General features: G+C 36.8%; 1 protein-coding gene across 6 annotated transcripts in view; it reads left to right on the forward strand.

Annotated features, from left to right (window-relative positions):
• Window positions 1-17,979, forward strand: part of DST (dystonin) — a gene marked incomplete at both ends in the record, with an annotated part of 293,792 nt that overhangs the window by 274,355 nt on the left and 1,458 nt on the right. For 3 of the 6 annotated variants that reach the window (XM_079550072.1, XM_079550074.1, XM_079550076.1), the window contains 12 exons: window positions 2,018-2,161; window positions 2,988-3,176; window positions 3,968-4,097; window positions 4,928-5,091; window positions 5,395-5,557; window positions 6,649-6,803; window positions 6,975-7,049; window positions 7,878-7,895; window positions 10,937-11,054; window positions 14,005-14,198; window positions 14,639-14,749; window positions 17,302-17,425. In XM_079550072.1, coding sequence (XP_079406198.1) covers window positions 2,018-2,161; window positions 2,988-3,176; window positions 3,968-4,097; window positions 4,928-5,091; window positions 5,395-5,557; window positions 6,649-6,803; window positions 6,975-7,049; window positions 7,878-7,895; window positions 10,937-11,054; window positions 14,005-14,198; window positions 14,639-14,749; window positions 17,302-17,425 — 1,585 coding nt within the window. Of the gene's footprint in view, window positions 1-2,017; window positions 2,162-2,987; window positions 3,177-3,967; window positions 4,098-4,927; window positions 5,092-5,394; window positions 5,558-6,648; window positions 6,804-6,974; window positions 7,050-7,877; window positions 7,896-10,936; window positions 11,055-13,162; window positions 13,232-14,004; window positions 14,199-14,638; window positions 14,750-17,301; window positions 17,426-17,979 lie in introns of all 6 variants that reach the window. The other 3 variants (XM_079550071.1, XM_079550075.1, XM_079550073.1) reach the window with 3 other exon arrangements.

A 17,979-nucleotide genomic window follows, 5' to 3' on the forward strand; every position in this document is an offset into this window, starting at 1 on the left:
AAATGCTGCAGTGCCTTAGGTATTGCAAATACGAGATTACAAACTGATTTTGCAGTAGTGAAATGGAGCAATAGCTAGGTCAAGAGTCTAATTAAAAATCTTTAAGCTCCTATTTTCCCTCTACAACAAGGAGTCTACATACAAGCATGTCTAGGCCCATGCAAAACTCCGTATAAGTGCAGTGACAGTAGTATAAAGAATGTAATGTAAAAATAAAATTGCCAATGTTGTTATGGTATTCTTCACCCTGAAGAAAGTTGCAACAAAAATTTACAGTTAAAAAAGGAAAATCATCTTGATTAAATTGAATTTGGGAATAGTAGCATGCAGAATACTCACTAGAACAACACAACCTTGGTGTTAGATGTTTAAATTTGCTAAATCATGCTTAAAATTGTTGAATAGAGTTTAGAACATATTCTACTGCCACCATTTTCATTTTAAAGGCCAAATAGTAGAAATACAGACAGATCTAGATCGTGAGATCAAAAGCTGGGCAATGGAAACAAGCATTGTCATTGCTTCTTTTCCTCCTGGCTCTTGTTTCTTTCACGATAATCTGTCACTGCAGCTCACCTTGGCCACTGCAGCCCACCTCAACCTTTCCAAAACCGTTTTGAGCTGTAATACTACAGGAACTGGCAGGGTCTTATGAGGGGACTAGTGTCATGATTGAGACTTAAACCCTGTCATTAAACTATAGTTAAAAATAATTAGTAATTAATCTCAGTATATACACAGCCTACCTATTCCAGGCCTTTAGAACAAGGTACAATAGACTTTTTTTTGTACTTCTGTTTCATAATATGTTCGTATTTAATTTGTAGAGGCACAGGATAATGTAATTATGATTTGTAGAACCTGTTTTTACAATATTCTGTTGACATTGAACTGTCTAAGATCTTACTTGGATGATCTTTAATTTTTGTAATCTAGGATAACCCTTAGTGGAGGGAGGGAAGAAGAGTTAAATTTTCAGAGACATGGTTCAGTTTTGTAGCTCAGTTAGGGATTGTAAAGTGTTTTTTAAAAAAAAACAACCAAAAAAACACCCCAATTCCACTATGCACTGGGAGACGTTGACAGTTTCCATCGTTTCCATCTCACTAAGACATACCAGTTCACACAAGGTGTAGACATATATAGACAGAAAAAAATAGGTAGAATTGTAAAACCAATAAAGTAATTAAATATATATATATATATATATATATATATATATATGTAGAACAAATAGAAAAAGTTTAGGTTTCTGGCTTTCCACTCTCAGTTCAGTTCCAATCTTGCCACCCTTCCTTCTGCCAGACTCCCGAGGAACATCAGTGGCTATGAACTTAGATGCTCAAAGCTGTAAACATCCTTTTGGTTTTAGAAGACTTTTCCCACATGGCAGAACCTCCGAAAACAGCAGCTTAATTAGCAGTCTCTGTTTCTGTTCTCTCTGAGTCTCCCCCTCTGCTGCTGAAGCTTTATGTTTGTGCTGGTTTAGTGTAGCTGCTCCTGAAACCCTCTGTCATCTTGTCTGAGCATGTAATTATAGTTGGACATCTCCAGCCTCTGTTAGGAGCCTGATAATTTATTATGAAGAATTACTGTAACTGACAGGCAAACGAAGTCTTCTGAAATGTTGCCAGTAATGAATCCAACCGTTGCATGGCTGATCTACAACACTGCTAAAATGGCATTATTTTCTTTCCTTTTGAATAAGGGGATGTGAATTTCCAGTACTTACAGCATGGTGGGCTATATGGAAGCCACATGCTAGGGTAAAGATTTTAAAGCTTCATTTACTACTTTATGTGGAGGAGTTTTTCGAAAGATTGTTAACTATTTTCAGACAAACAAAACTTGCTTCCCTCCCTCCCCCCCCCCCCTTTTTTTTTTCCTCTGACCAGTTGAATCTGTTTAGACTTTGATTGATCCAGAGGCTTGTGACATTCTAGGTCATGCAGAAATTATTCAGATTTCTCTTTCAACTTTTGCCAACATCTAGTTGAAATTGTTATCTCTGATTTAGGAGTTCATGAAGAAACTGGAAGAGAAAAAAGGAGAACTGAATAAAGCAACAGGTATGGGAGAAGCTATCCTGGCTATCTGCCATCCAGACTCCATCACCACCATTAAGCATTGGATAACAATTATCAGAGCAAGGTTTGAAGAGGTCAGTATATCTCAAGCCATCTTCTTTGCAACAGTTCATCTTTGATTGGAACACAGATAACAACTAACATGGTAGTTGTACTGAAAGGAAATATTCCAGCTGTTAAGAACTAAACATTTAAAATATCCACAGTGATGAATGTGAATACCATGCTTCCCTAGGCTTTATTTTAAAACTTACAGAACTTTGAGAACTAAAGCAGATGGTCAGGCTTCTTTGTTTGTGTGTATTAAAGGAAATAGTGCCTGACATCTCCCATATTAGGAAAGCTAATAGTTTCCAAGGAGAGAAATGTAAAACTTGGGAAAAACTGCAAGGCAAACTTGAAGCATTTTCTAATTGCATTACAAAAGATTTAAGTGCAACATGTAATTAATCTAGGGGGTTTCTAAATTAGTGAAGTGACTATAACTGAGTTTCAATTGCTGAAGTATTTTTTGTGTGTATATGAAGTTTAAAAGAAAAACAAATACTAGTGTTAGCAAATTATGGCTTCAGGAGTGTCCAGGAAAAAGACAGACCCCAAATCCTGTATGATTTACCAGCTTAGATGTATGGTCTGATCATGTTCTTAGTCTGTTGCTCAACTGTGCTGTTTTCTGCATTTAATAGTATGTAATCCTGAGTGTCTGTGAAAAAATGTGGTTGAACTGGAAGTTCCACTTAGTGCCCAGCACAGTTAGTCCTTGGCCTCTACATCTTGCACCTTTGATATTCAGTATAAATAGGGCTGGGCAGAAGCTGTTTGCAGTTAGCAGGACAATTCTAAATACGTCTTGAAGAATTTCACATTTGCATATGTTGATGTGTTGCTTCTTTTATTAAGGTATTAGCTTGGGCCAAACAACATCAACAGAGACTGGCTGGAGCTCTGGCTGGACTTATTGCTAACCAGGAATTGCTGGAAGCCTTGCTATCCTGGTTGCAGTGGGCAGAGACTACACTTACTGAAAAAGATAAAGAGGTTATCCCCCAGGAGATTGAGGAGGTTAAAGCACTTATAGCTGAACATCAGGTAAGGCATGCTAAGTGTCATGTATGTCCTACATGTTCAAACAGACGCCCACATCTCAGCTAAGCTTTGTAATCAAGTGTCAGTCCTTTAGCTATTTTCTCTTAATCACTGAATCATTTTTCAGATGGTTAATTGGGCCTTTACTGTGTATACAGTATGCCTTCAGTTTATTCAACATAGTTATGAAAAAAAAATTAATCAAAAATTTAGTCCTATACTGTTCCAGAAGCAAACTCCTCCTAGAGAAAGGGGTGATAATAACCACATAAAATAGGTGATAGTATTAGTGTTGCTGTCTGGCTTTATTGATGGATATCTAAAAAAATGTTTGTGAAGAACAAGAGGGAGCTACAGGTGTGGTGAATGCTCGTAAGCTTATCTCAGCTAAAACACCAGCACTGTGTCATTTCTGAGATGTTCTCTGGACAGTAAAGAACACCTGAGTCAAAAGTCTGATGGTACACCTCCTCACCATACACACCTAAGGCGTAAAGGAGTTTCATAAACTGTTTTCAAATTTAGGCTTCCTTTCAGAGCTGGGCCATTGTGGTCCTAAAAGCTTATACTTCTGTTTTGTGGGGGTTTATTTGTTTTTGGGGTTTTTTTTTGTTGTTTTTTTTTTTACATACAGAAGCCTCTATTTTATCTCTGCCTGTTTTGTGAGATTGGCATTATTACAGTCTTTCTGTGTTGGTCTTGTAACTTTGGCATGTTTTGCTATTGTATGTGTCTTACATTCTTAGCATCACTTCTGCGTATTGTTAATTAAAACCACCTCTACCTGATTGCAGACATTCATGGAGGAAATGACCAGAAAACAACCTGATGTGGATAAAGTAACAAAGACCTATAAAAGGAAGGCACTTGAACCCACTCCTGTACAATCTCATATTCCTGTCCTTGATAAGGGGAGAGCAGGAAGTAAGTAATGAACTGTTTTGGGTAGGTCATACACACCATTGGTCTGTCTATGAAGAAAACAGATTACTAATAACCTAGTAAGTTTGATTAACAGCAGAACAGTCCAGTAAATAGGGTGAAATTCTCTCTTGAGTGATTTGTCTAAATCTCCTGTATTTTTCATTGTGAAGTAACTTCCTGTAACAGACATCTGTTCTTAAATTTTGACCCACATTTCTTGAATATTTACTTTTATAGTTTACAGACTTTCCCGTGCTACTAAGCTGCCAAGAGGGTGCTCGCAGTGTTTCTGCCAACCTGTAATTATTTGAAAGTGCAAACAACTTCTTTTAAATAAAGATGCTGAGACAAAATGTTGCTCTTTAGGTCCAAAAAACTCTATGGATCCAGGTAGAAATCTTATGATAAGCAAAGTTGAATGGAAAGTGAATCTTAAGTGAGGAAACTGTGTATTGTATTTTAGATATATTTACCCAGTGTATGGGTGCTGTATGGAACCTGCTTAAAAAATCAGACTGATTACTTCTTAATTCTCTATCAGAGACTTGCAAAGATTTGATGTAATCTGTGAAGTTTCACTAGTGCAGCCACTACTGGCTGCTTTGGGCTAGAGAAGAGTTGAGTACTTAAACCACCATGTGGTCCTTCCCCAGCAATGCTAAAAAATAAAAAATAAAGAAAAATTAAAATCTCATTGGTTGAAATCATATCAGGATTTGAGCTCATTATTTGTTACAAGGAGTGGTTTTAGGAAGGCTAAGTACCCTTTGTGTGTATGTTTGTTTTGTTTGAACTGGGTAAGATTTACGCATTTTATTGTGTTTTAACAGGAAAGCGTTCCCCCACACCAGGCTTATATCCATCAGCAGCCCAGGCACAAATTGAAACCAAGAATCCACGGGTCAACCTTTTAGTCAGCAAATGGCAGCAAGTCTGGCTTCTGGCCTTGGAAAGAAGAAGAAAACTCAATGATGCCTTGGACAGACTTGAAGAGGTCAGCAACGGGCTGCACAGAATACATATACTCTTTGCATAATTTTCTTTAACCAAGGTTAAATTGGCTATGCTCTAAACGTTCTGTATTTGTCGTATGATACAGCTAACTGAAAACATAACCATATGCTTTGAAAGTAGTCATTTTCATTTTAAATGTGAGGAGATAAAAGATTCTTGAGGATCTGAGTTAACATTTTAAAGAACAAACTATTTAAAAGAATGCACATGATGTCTCTTTTTGATTTTCTGAATCTGTTGATTTCAACTGAAAAATATTCTTTCTCTGTTCTTCTTGATTAAGCTGAGAGAATTTGCCAACTTTGATTTTGATATTTGGAGGAAAAAATATATGCGATGGATGAACCATAAGAAGTCTCGTGTAATGGACTTCTTCAGGAGGATTGATAAAGATCAGGATGGAAAAATAACAAGGCAGGAGTTTATTGATGGAATTCTTTCTTCAAGTAAGTTTTGAAATTAATTAAACGATGAACTTGAAGTATCTCATTAAGTCTTACTGTCTATAAGAGTATGCACTGTGTGGTTGATTGTGTCAGAAGGTCGGAGTTTCTTCTTGAAGTAAGTTACTAATCATCATTAACTTTAGCTGTAATTATTTTACTTTAAATATTTCTAGATTCTAGAAACTATTTCTGTTCCTAGGAACTCTTTACCCTTGTGGATCAGACTACAAATGTCGCATTTATAGTACTGGTTAATTAGTAGTTTACTAGACTATGACTATCATTTCCACAGTTCCCTAGGTATTTCAATGTTTAATCACTTTTCATTGATTATTCATAATAGTAAAACATACTTTATAAAACTTACAGATAATTTTCAAAAACAATTCATGTGATTTTGATATTTTAATTAAAGTATTTGCCATCGTGGAATAATTTCAGATGACAGAAGCTGAGGAAGAAAAAATCTGTTACTACCAAGCTGTTAAATTGCCTACTCATTTAACTCAGTTGATACCAACTTGCTACTGCTAAATACTCATTATTTCATTCTTGTTCACCATCCTGAAATTTTCTTTGACCATTTCATAGAGAATCTCTGTATGAGTTGATAATCTGCTGTAGTGAACTTGTTCCAAAGAAGGATTTCACAACACACCATGCATGTTTCTGAAGTGGGAAGGCCTTGCATTCCGAATTTAATTAGCATTGAAATTCTTGCTTGACCTTTCCTTGCTAACATTTTATCTTGTTAATCTGTGATACTTTATGCGCTTTGAAGGTTAACATGTTAAAGTGCACAGTTTAATCTGTGCACTGTTTTCTCTATTCAAGACATGCCTTAGTATCACTGTCATATTCATTTTTACCTAGGTAACATTGGCGATCCTGTCTTTTCTTCAAAATGATTCCTATACTTTTTTGAAAGTCACTGGACTTTTTTTTTTTTTTTTTTTTTTTTTTTTTTTTAAATGAGCATCATCACCCAGTGCCTGAAAAAGCTTTAAGGTTTGTGATAAAGCCATTCATGGCTTTGTCAATATTCATGACATTGAAAAACCAACTTTGCTTCTGTCATTCTTGTCTTACAGAATTCCCAACAAGCCGACTTGAAATGAGTGCTGTTGCAGACATTTTTGATAGAGATGGTGATGGATATATTGATTATTATGAGTTTGTAGCAGCTCTTCATCCAAACAAGGATGCTTACAAGCCTCTCACAGATGCTGACAAAATTGAAGATGAGGTACATTCTCCATTTTATGTGATAACAGCCTATTCTACTAGCATCACATTTTTCAATTTTGTTTTCCACCTATATAATTTAAAGCAGTAATTTTAAATTTAAATTTAGCAGTAATATTAATCTATTAAAGGATAGTATTATCAGTACTAATACAGTGGCATTCATTTGCAGGTTACAAGACAAGTAGCTAAATGCAAATGTGCAAAACGGTTTCAAGTGGAACAGATTGGGGATAACAAGTACAGGGTAAGTCTCCTAGGGACCTTCTTAGTTCTTTGAGCTTGAAGATTCTTCCTGTGACATGGTTCTGCAAGGATATAGGCTATAGTAATTTACAGGAAATTTAGAACGATTACTTGTTTTCTTATTGTGAACTCATCTCACTTTTATATGTTGTTGTTTTTTAGAACATACAGACTAAAAGTATGGAAAATGCCTCTGTGTATTTTTCAGTGAACGTACAGGAACTATTTTCAGTGTATTGGGAATTTTTAAAAGCTGACTGCGTACATACATGCATGCATACAACGTCTTCTTAAGATGCAGTCTTTTTTTTCTGGATACCCAAAGTATTTAGACTGTAGCTGGTTTTCTACTAGTATGATAGAAACAATGACAAATACTTTCCTGTAGTATTGTGTTGCACTTCAAAAATCTTTGAGAAAAGCGGGTTTGATCACTTATTTTATGGAGTGCACTTTTTCTTCTGAAGAAGTACAAGAAATATGTTAGATAACTGCTGAACAATTTTCAATCACAGAGAAAAAACTCAAGTAGAGAAAGTCTGCCACCCATAGATTCAATAGCTAGAACAATTTCAGATGCAGTGTTTGGCTAGGAGTTACTAAGTGCTTGCTGATGATTTTTAAACACCACAGAAACAGCAGTGGAAGGAAAGAAAGGCTTTGAATGTTCTTCAGTGTTCAGTCTTCGGGTAGCTAGTTACCTGTTCATCTCTGAACTAGATACTTTATTTAGAATGTCTGATGTGTTAGTTTGCATGTGTTCTAGAGCCATGTAGAGAATTTTCTGTAAACTAATCGTGTCTTTCTTCCATTTTTCATTTCTTATCAGTTCTTCCTGGGAAATCAGGTATAAACCAGTGGAATGTGTTATGAAGTTATCCTTCATTTATTTATTTATTTATTTATTTATTCTTCCTCTAACACATAGTGGTTTAAGCTTTGCAATGGTCCGTCTTACCATCCCTTCATCTTCAGCTACTTTCATTGCTGGTCAGCTGTGGTGCTTCTTTAAATGCTATGGAGCATTCCTTGTCCAAGGATTTCTTCCCTTCAACCTCCCAACCTGCTTTTCCTGACCATCTTCCTCAATAAGGAGATTACTTTTAAAGGAACCAGATAATGGTCAGCAGGAATTTATGTATTAAAAATCTTGAGTTTTTAAATTTCAAGTTTAGAATAACATTATTTTATCAGTTATCAGTTTTATAGTGGAGTGATTCAAAAGTCTATATTTTGTTTTTTAGGCTATCACACTAAAGACCAATCACAGTAACCATGAATCCAATGATGATATCATTTATTTATTGCAACTCAAGGTGAAAAATATTCTCATTTTTAATAAAACCCCTGTGCAATCAAGCAGACTGATTAAGAACCTAATTGATGGTTGGACCTAATTGATGCTGTGGACTAACAGAATGAATTATTCAATACATATTTTGGACATTGGCTAAAAAAGCTTGCTGCTTCAGCTTAGACTGTTCCCTTTTTTTGTGTGTGTGTTTTTGAAGAGCTATAAGAAGTCCGTAATTTATTGGACCTTTGTCAGCTGGCTAATCAGTAAGTCAGGTTGCAGTGGTGCTGTACAGTGCCACTAATTAGTGCTACTCCTGTGGCACATACTGATATACTGCTGCTTTAATTGTTAGATCATGGTGGCCTGGTGAGAATGGAGATAGCTTAGGCAAAAGGTAGCTGTTGTCATAAGGATCTTATACGTGTTCTTATAGAGACAGTAATACATAAAATCCATTCTGGATATTCTACTGTTAAAGGCATTAGCCACTTTAAATCTGGAGATGTTGAGAATGTAGTTGCATTTTCATTTATTGACAAAGCTTGTTGAAGTGTGGAAGAAAGCACAAAGAGCAGTGGATAATCTTACCACATGCCTCAAGCAATGTATCTAAGTAATTCTTGAAAATGTTTTCCATATATAGAATGTGCCTTGATTTGAAAAGATTATTTGAAATTGTGTTAATCCTCTTATTTGCCATCTGTACTCACAGAACTAAAAAAATACAGCTTTTTTTTTTTTTTTTTTTTTGAGAGAGAGAGCATCCAACTTCTGCTTGTGCTGAACAGCATCACAGTGAAATCACTTACAGCAAGTTGGCCAAGTGGCAGTGGTGTTATATGGCTTCTGTCAGAAGAAGACTTCTAATTCCTCTGTGTTTTTTACCTCTGATTTTCAGTTATTGGGAACATCTCTAAGTATTAAAGGAAAGTTGGTGTCTAGGCTGTTTCGATAAGGAAGTTGACTGAGTTACCATTGAGAAAGTGCCTTGAGAGGCACCTCTGTTATTCTCCAGAAGTCCCAGTGTCTGAATTAACTACAGCCTAGGCAGTTACTGAAGGATATGGTATCTGTCGCTTAGTAGAGTTGCTTGATGGAGTCTAAATGAAGAACTAAGCTGAAAAGGGGGGAAAAGGTAAAGAAAAGAAGAAAGAGTCTTTAGAACCACCTGAAAATACTCCTTTGAGAAATAAGCCAGTACAAATAAACAGCATCAATTTGGATGCCATTTTAAACGTAATCTAGGTTTATAAACAATTTTTTGGTATCACATTTATTGAATGAAGGATTAAAAAGCCCTTACAGATAATAATTATTTGAATGTTCTTATTTATAACAAATTCTTTTCTGCTGTCAAATTAAGCAGCAAACTTTGCTTTGTTTGGTTCCTAAAAGTAATATTCCTTTAAACATATTCTCTCTCCTTGGGTTAAGAAGTATGAAACAGCCAAACTTGTAGGGAAAATATTTGTGTGTTTTACACTTAAAGCATTTCAGTCCCCTTACTGAAGCAAGTAGGTACAGCTGAACTATGGATAGCTTTCTCCCAGAATCAGAGCAGATATTGTACCAAAAATATGTAGTTGACTCCTATTGGTTTCAGTAGATGCTCTGCATGTTTGCATGTAAGAGCCCCTGGCCTGATGATCTGATGTCAAAATAAATATTTTAGTGACATTGGTTAAAAAAAAAAAAAAAAAAAACAACCAACGAAAAAAAAACCTGATGAATTCCTCTAGTTAGTTTTCATGAGATTGAGAGCTCAGCATTTTGGTTGCTTTTTCTTTGATCTAGGTTTGAACTGAGATACTGCATGCAGATTTTGTTATACAGACATAAAGAACAAGCATATCTTAGGCCTGGACATCAACCCTAAGGAAGAACCGAACAGTAGAAGAGTTAGTGTAAAATAGGCTTTTGTGCATCTCCAAATTGTGAAGAACCTCAGTGTGTAGACAGAGGAGTGACAGTTTCAGTGTTTGTAAAAGATAGTTATGATAGCTGAAGATGACACCTTGCTCTTTTAATGTTCTCTTCTTCTCATGTACCTAGCTATAGGAGAGCAATGTTGATGCTATAACCTGAAAATATCCTTCTAATTAATCAACTGAATAGTGCAGCACACATTGTAAATTTAATTTCTAGCCCTTTTACTGATCATTAAAAGCAGTACTGCCTTCCTTTCAACTGATATCATTAACAACCAGATTATTGTGTAATTACGAGAGTTTGTGTAAGATTTCAACAATGAAATAATGCAAATGGGTGTTTGTTAATTTGTACGTATGCAGACTGTAACCAATGGCGTGTTACTAATTTTGCTTTCTGTTTGACATCAGACATTTCAGAATCAACCATAAAATTAAATCTGAAATTCTTTCTTACCATCTTGCCATCTCCTTTGGATTAATTCAGCAGCATCTGATTTGAAATCTTAACAGCTTTAATAATCTGCATAAATAATGAGTTTTAGCATTTACTAATTATCAAATATAAAAACAAACTTTTTAAAAATGTCTAATTTTTAAGCTATGAGCATTGAACTGTATCTGAATGACTGAGCCTCAAACTGCTGTTTGATTTTCTTGCAGTTTGGTGACTCTCAACAACTACGCCTTGTTCGTATCCTAAGAAGTACAGTCATGGTTCGTGTTGGAGGTGGCTGGATGGCACTTGATGAGTTCTTAGTGAAAAATGATCCTTGCAGGGGTACGTAACAAGATTGCTGAAATGAACGTGTAGATAATTGTTTGGTTACAGGCATCATTCATTGTCTTGAGATAGAAATGTATGAAATGCCAGTTCTGTAAACAGCATCTCACTTAATGTCTCATAATGATCTGTTTTTGTAAACTTTAAATCCCATAGTTAAGATCCTCTACACTTGCACTCATGTATGTACAGAATAACTGTGGTGTCTTCTGCGCAGTTTGTCCACCAGTGTTAGAACAGTGTAGTTAAGAATTGAACCTAGCCCAGCTAGAGTTTATAGCATGTAAGCTGCTTGTATGACTTGGCAGAAATAGCATAAGATATGTCCAATTAAACTTTCTTAGCAGGAGGGAAATGTTCAGGCCGTAAATCAAAAGAAGGCAATTGAATTGAAAAGAATAACAACAATAGAAAAACTTCCCTCGCCAGTGGCTGCACCCACGCTTTCAGTCTCTGCCTATGTAGCCCTGTCTCCTCATTGGCATTCTCCCCAGCACCACTTTGCAGAGCTCTGAGCCGTGTACAAAGCAAATAGAAGTTGCTGTGATCAGGAGAACTTAGTGTTCTGAGGAAGCAGGGAGTGCTCTATCACCATACACTCCAGGGCATTGTGTCAAATGGATTGTTTTATCAGTACTTGGAGACTTAGTGACATCTTAGTTTGCCTACTTCTGTAGAGGGAAGGTATAGGCTCTGTCTGGCACCATTTCTGAGAGAATGTTAGGAGACAGGAAGGAAGTCATTTGACAGTGTAGTTAGTGGAAGAGATGCAAGTCAAAGCATAGTAAGAATAGTAAGATTCCAAAGAATATTGTGTTCAGACTCAACTAATGTTGCATAACTAGGTCATTCTATCCTCTTAAGTAGCAGAATTAAATTCACTCCAATTTACCTCTCAGGAGTTCTCTGAAATTACAGTCAACGCTGTAATAGCATGAGCTCAAGGGAGAGACATAGTAGTGAAGAGAAAGACGTTGACTGTCCTGTAGACTTTGCTCCAGAGCCAGCTGTCTGACGCAACTTCTGCTTTGGCACTGGGGTTTCTAAACAGATCAACATAGAACCTGAGAGGGTGCACAGCTTATTTTTGTACCACTTGCCATGCTAAGACAGGGATGCTAAAAAAGAAAAGAAGCTACCACAGAATCCTGTAAGGGCTGACAGCGTGTACCACTCTGGCCTGGAGACTTCTGTCCATAAGCATGGAAAGGGATCCATAAAACTTCAAAAGACCTATTATAACCCTCTGATGATATCTCTGAGGTTTTCAGCAGTATGAAAAATAGATCTTTTGCTTGCCGTCTTACTACATACCAAATGCTTGTCTCACGCCTATTGATGGGCACATTGTTGTAATTCCTAGTTGAGTTTATGCTGAAAGTGACAGCAATGAATACCTAGTTAATATATATGATTTCCTTATTACCCTATCTTCATATAGTGAGACATTTGGAACTGTAGTCACTGTTCCTTCCCTCCCTTCTTCTTTAACAAGCCTTGTAATTTACATACCTCTATAGTACTTGCTATTATGCTTTGCCCCTTTTTCATGGGATGTACATGCACAGATGTGTAACTCAACATAGTGAGGAAGGAATACTGATCTCTATAAAATCATCCAGATGCTGAAAGGTGTCCGTTGGTACGTAATCCTGATTAGACTGAAGTCAGTGATGTAAAGTAGACTATGATCTTAGTGGTACAGGTTCAGGCTTTTCTTTGAGCGCTTGGCTTAGCAAATCTGCATTTCTACCAAGAGCTTCTCTTACATGTAAATAAACTACATTTCAGAGAACTGTTGTCATAAACAGATTAAAATATATTTGGCGTAGTAACATAAAACTTTTAGCCTATATTACTTCTTTATGTCAGCAGATAAATACTACACGTGTATTACTTAGGACTGCAATTGAGTCTACCCAAGCACTTTTTCCTTTTGCTTAGGAGAATGTTGAGAGCTCACCTCAGAGCACTTAAAGACAGCTTTTGCTCTGAGTCCTGTCTTTTGGCTCCGAGTCCCTTGCATATGCAGCTGCTATACTTGATTTCTTCTCCTGCTAACAATTTTCTTTAATGTGACCCATGTCCTGTGTCATTTTTTCTAGTTCATCATCACGGGAGTAAAATGTTACGTTCGGAATCAAACTCTTCAATTACCACTCAGCCTACTATAGGTTGGCAAATCCCTCTCTTTGTCTTCTCCTTCTCTTCTCCTTTCTCTTCATTTCCTTCCCATTTATATATATATTTATATATATGTTTAACTTTTAATATGCCTCACCCGTCACGTTTAGCTTAATGTGTTCCTAAATGGGCTGGTGCTTTATGAGCTTTTTTTTTTTTTTTTAACATGCTTGAAGACTTTCAAAAACAATTGTCATTCACACTGATACACTTAAATGCTAACATTCTTGCATCTATTCTTGCAGAACATTCTCTCATATCTGTGTGTGTGTATGTGTGTGTGAGTGCTTAGTCACCAATTACTTCATTACAGTTTGGATTTTGTGTTCGTCATTGCATGTTGCCAAACTACATAATCTCATAGTTTTAAATAAATATATTTGCTGCTTTCCTGTAAATTTTACTTAACAATTTCTCCTGGAACATCCAAGCAAGTATTATTTATAATGAGTAGCTGTGGAATTAGCAAAACTGCTCATCAGGTTCTGTCTGTGTATTAGTAGATGATTGATTAACAGTGATTTAGCACGTTGAGCATTCCATTATCACGCTGACTTCCTTTGACAGTGGTTCATTCCTGCTGGCATAAAGTATTAGAATAAGCAAGTTCTGCACATAATTCTCCCGTGTCCAAAATAAATGCATTACACAGTAATGCATTTTATTTCTTGTAAAAATGTGTTGGAATCGGCATGGCGAAAATGACAGTAAACAGCTTGGTGAGTTTCATCTCTCACTAAATGAACACCCTTCTTTACTGCAGCTAAAGGGAGGACAAATGTGGAGCTGCGTGAGAAGTTCATCTTGGCAGATGGTGCCAGTCAGAGCATGGCAGCTTTCAGACCAAGAGGCCGTAGATCACGACCCTCTTCACGGGGTGCTTCTCCCAACAGGTCTACTTCTCTGTCAAGTCAGGCTGCTGCCCCACCACAAGCAGTTGCTACAAGTACACCAAAGGTAAGGAAAAACATACAAAACAACATAGTGTAACGAACGGAATGTAGGTTTTTTTGTTGCTTTAACAAAATAGAAACTTTCCCTAGATGACAGGAAAGAAGCATCTCAACTTTATTTCATATTCTGTGAGGATATCAGAAGTATTTTCAGTGTATTTCCCCTACTGTTTGCAACACAGGAATAGAAGATTTCCTTTAAGTTCCTAAAAGTATTTAACGTGTTACTGATGACTCAGGAATAAACTCTGAAATAGCAAAAAACCTCTCCAATTCATATTAGAAATAAGCTCTGCCATCTCTGTTTCAGAACATTCATCATCAACTGTTCCTACTTAGTTTTTATTTTTACTGCGAGATATGATCTCCCTGTGTAAGCCTTTTCCATGACATTGTTTTCCATCTACTGTCCTTCATATTTTGATTTACCATTGTTTCATACAGACACCACATCATTTAACACGCAACTATGGTAAACCATGGTTGACAAACAGCAAAACGTCAACTCCTTCTAAGCCAGCAGAATCCTCAGACTATCAAGGGTCATCTGGAGAGGTACAGTAAGGATAGAGATTCTAGTCTAATCATCTTCCTTCACTAAAACTTTAACTTCACTAACAACCACTAGAGTTTCAGTGCTTCAGTGCTGCAACATCCCTTACATATTAATGCGTTGACTTTATTTTAGGTCTTTGCAACTTATTCATTCATTGCCTTTTTTTTCCCCAAGACTTCTTTTTATATTCTGTTTGTTACTTTTCAAAAATTGAAAACTCAGATTAATTAATTTTCATATCCTATGAAAAGCCACTAAATAAAGAGATAATCAATCTTTGTAAACAAGATTGCACAAAATACTCATGGTGATATAGAAATTTTCCCAACAGCTGAAAGTGTAGTCTAAGGGGGTAATGACCAGTCATTGCTCTAATGAGATAGCTATTTGATGACTTACAGGAAATGAGCTTGGGTCTTTTTTCCAGACTATGACTTAAATAAAAGCTGCCAGTATAGCAACTAAGGTTGTGCTGGTAATTGAGCTGAATGGACAAAAATTTGAATGGGCTTAGAGCCAAAGTGTCTTCTCTAATGTCACTGCAGGCAGAGAAAAGGTTGCAGCTGGAGCAGCTGCAAACTGACTTTTTACTTGTAGGTGTTACTCTTGCCCTAGTTTGGATAGAGGGCTCAGTGTGGAGAAGCTTAAACTGCCATCCCCGTTTTTGTATCTGCTTTTCACAAGTCTGCACTTTGATGTCTATTGCTATTCATTTGATACCTTCCAGCGCTAAATTTACGTGACCTCTGTGTGGCTTTGCTCAAAGATGCATAAAGAACTTTTCACTCCCTCCTTCTTGTGCAAATGGGTGCATTTTTTGTGCACACTGCAAGCATATGTATGTATACATTACTTCAAGCACGCAATGCAAGGCTGTTGCTTTGGATGATTAGCAACAGGGCAAAATAAAATCATTTGTCTGTTTCTAATCTACTGTATTTTCATCTCTTAGCTGGTAAATAATTGTAAGATTAATTGATGGTACTTAACAGATACAAGAAATATGCATGATGTGAAAGCAAATGACATTGATTTCAAATGGGGGCACTGTATTTCTCATCTGCTGTTACAACTGTCAGTAGTTTAACTGAGTTTCTTTTATGTAAAACACCATGAATTAAGATTATAAATGAAATGATTGGGATTGGGAGTAGAGAATTTCTGAGAGATTCTACTGCATTTTCTGCCCAAGAGCAGTTAAGTATTGTACATGTAGACTGGCAATAGGTGTAGGGCAAAAATGAAGAACAAGTTTGATCTCTTTTTCTCTTGTCCTGGTTATTCTATCCCAAGGCCTTCACCAAAGTGCAGCAGCTTTATCAGGGTGATGAAGAGATTTCCCTTTCTGTTAATCATCCCAAGCAGTTTCTGTAGAGCAGAGGTTTCTAAGGTGTGGCTAGCTGGACAATCTTAGCCTGCTGACTATTTGTACTTGGCTTTAGAGAGAGTTAATATTGTGACCATCCCTGTCAGATCAAGCAGATTGTCTGCTCTGTAGCATCAGTATGCTCTTTCTTTCAGCTGTGCCAGAAGTGGTCCTGGCTGGCGGAGGGCCAGAAGCTGCAGCCAGGCAGCCCCTGCTGGGCCCCTGCTCAGGGCTTAGCTTCCAGCAGCTCCCAGCTCACTCTGTGGACTGTGGTTTTCAATACCCAATTCTACCCCACCATTGTATGGATCAAAAGCATGGAACACTGGTCCTGGGGGTCTGGGCCACTTAAAGGGCCATATTCATCAATGAAGTATTTCTTTTTTGGGATAATTACTTAATATTTTTCTGTTGACTAAATTAATGGGAATACTGTGGTTTTCTTCTTACTTGCATAGAACTCCTATCTAGTATGCGACGTATGTTTTGTGATTTGAGAAATGGGGATTTCATTCTTGTGGCACTGAAAGAAATCTTCCTGTTTGGGGCTGATAATAAATCAAGGCTTGTTTTATTTCAGAAATGAGAAAGGCAGGTAAAGCTATGGAGCAGAGATGTTTCAGGCAATGTTTTGACAGCAAGGACTTTTTGAATTAGTTGTGTATTTTTCTTCTGCACTGTGGCAAAAGATTTTGAAATTAGGTAGTTATGTTTTATATATACTACCAGGTATTTATAAAATTGAAACAAATGCACTACAGCAACAATTAGAATGGTGGAAGGTCAAGCTATACAGACGTAAATTTTCAGCTGCTTCATTAACTGAAGTCATGTACCATCAACTAATCCTATGTTTTTCACTAATGGTAAGAAAGTAGCACTTTTCTTTTTATATGTGCACTGAAGTACACACAATGGCTTAGATTTTAATGTCAAGTAGCCTATTAAACTGTTTCTTGATTTACTTTTAGACTATTTAAAAACTAACTACTAAAGGAATGTTCAGAGCTTCACTTCATTAAAAATGTCCATACTGACTCAAACCAGTATTTCAGATTCACAGTGAATGTTGCTAAGATAATCATATTCCAAAATCATATTCCAAGCTATGTAACACCTATTACTTGGCCACATCTCCAGTAGCAAAAATAGAGAATATTTGTTTGTTTGTTCTTTTTTCGATAGGGAACACCTATTCAAGGAAGTAAACTCAGACTGCCAGGATATCTATCAGGGAAGGGTTTCCACTCTGGAGAAGACAGTGGCATCCTGTCCACAGCAGCTACCAGAGTCAGAGCTCAGTTTGCAGGTGAGTTTCCTAACTTCAAAGCTTGATGTACACCTTGCTTTATTTGGCTACCTGGATACCCGTGAGTCAGCTTTGAAATGTGAGGAAGATTAGTTGGAAGAGTGGGAAGGAGTAATTGTCCTATTGTTTCCACATTATCATTGCCAAGGTTGCACATAATCAGGGTAATGGTCTTTTATTCACATGGTTGAACAGCAATTATGTTATGTTCAGTGCCAGACGTGCAAATTCATGACAGAAATTCTTGGTGATGCTATCTCCAATATCTCTGCCTAAAGAATTAGGAAAGAAGCATTTGCTTAAGAAAAAAGAGTTTACTTCACTTTCACATTTGAAAATAACTTCAGTATCCGAGTGATGTTCAACTGTGATGGAGCAAAGGGGTCATTTAATCATGACTTGTCTGTTTTCATTGCAAGAAGAGCTGCAGGGAGCAGCTGTAGATGACCTTGTTAATGGAACATCCCCTAGAGATTTTAAAAACAGTGTATAAAAAACAGAAAGTGTGAAGCTGTGCTCTTCCAGGATCTTTAGAGCAGGGTTGTCTGGGTGTT

Source organism: Tetrao urogallus, assembly GCF_951394365.1.
Source record: "Tetrao urogallus genome assembly, chromosome: 2".
In the NCBI taxonomy this organism is placed as follows: Eukaryota; Metazoa; Chordata; class Aves; order Galliformes; family Phasianidae; genus Tetrao; species Tetrao urogallus.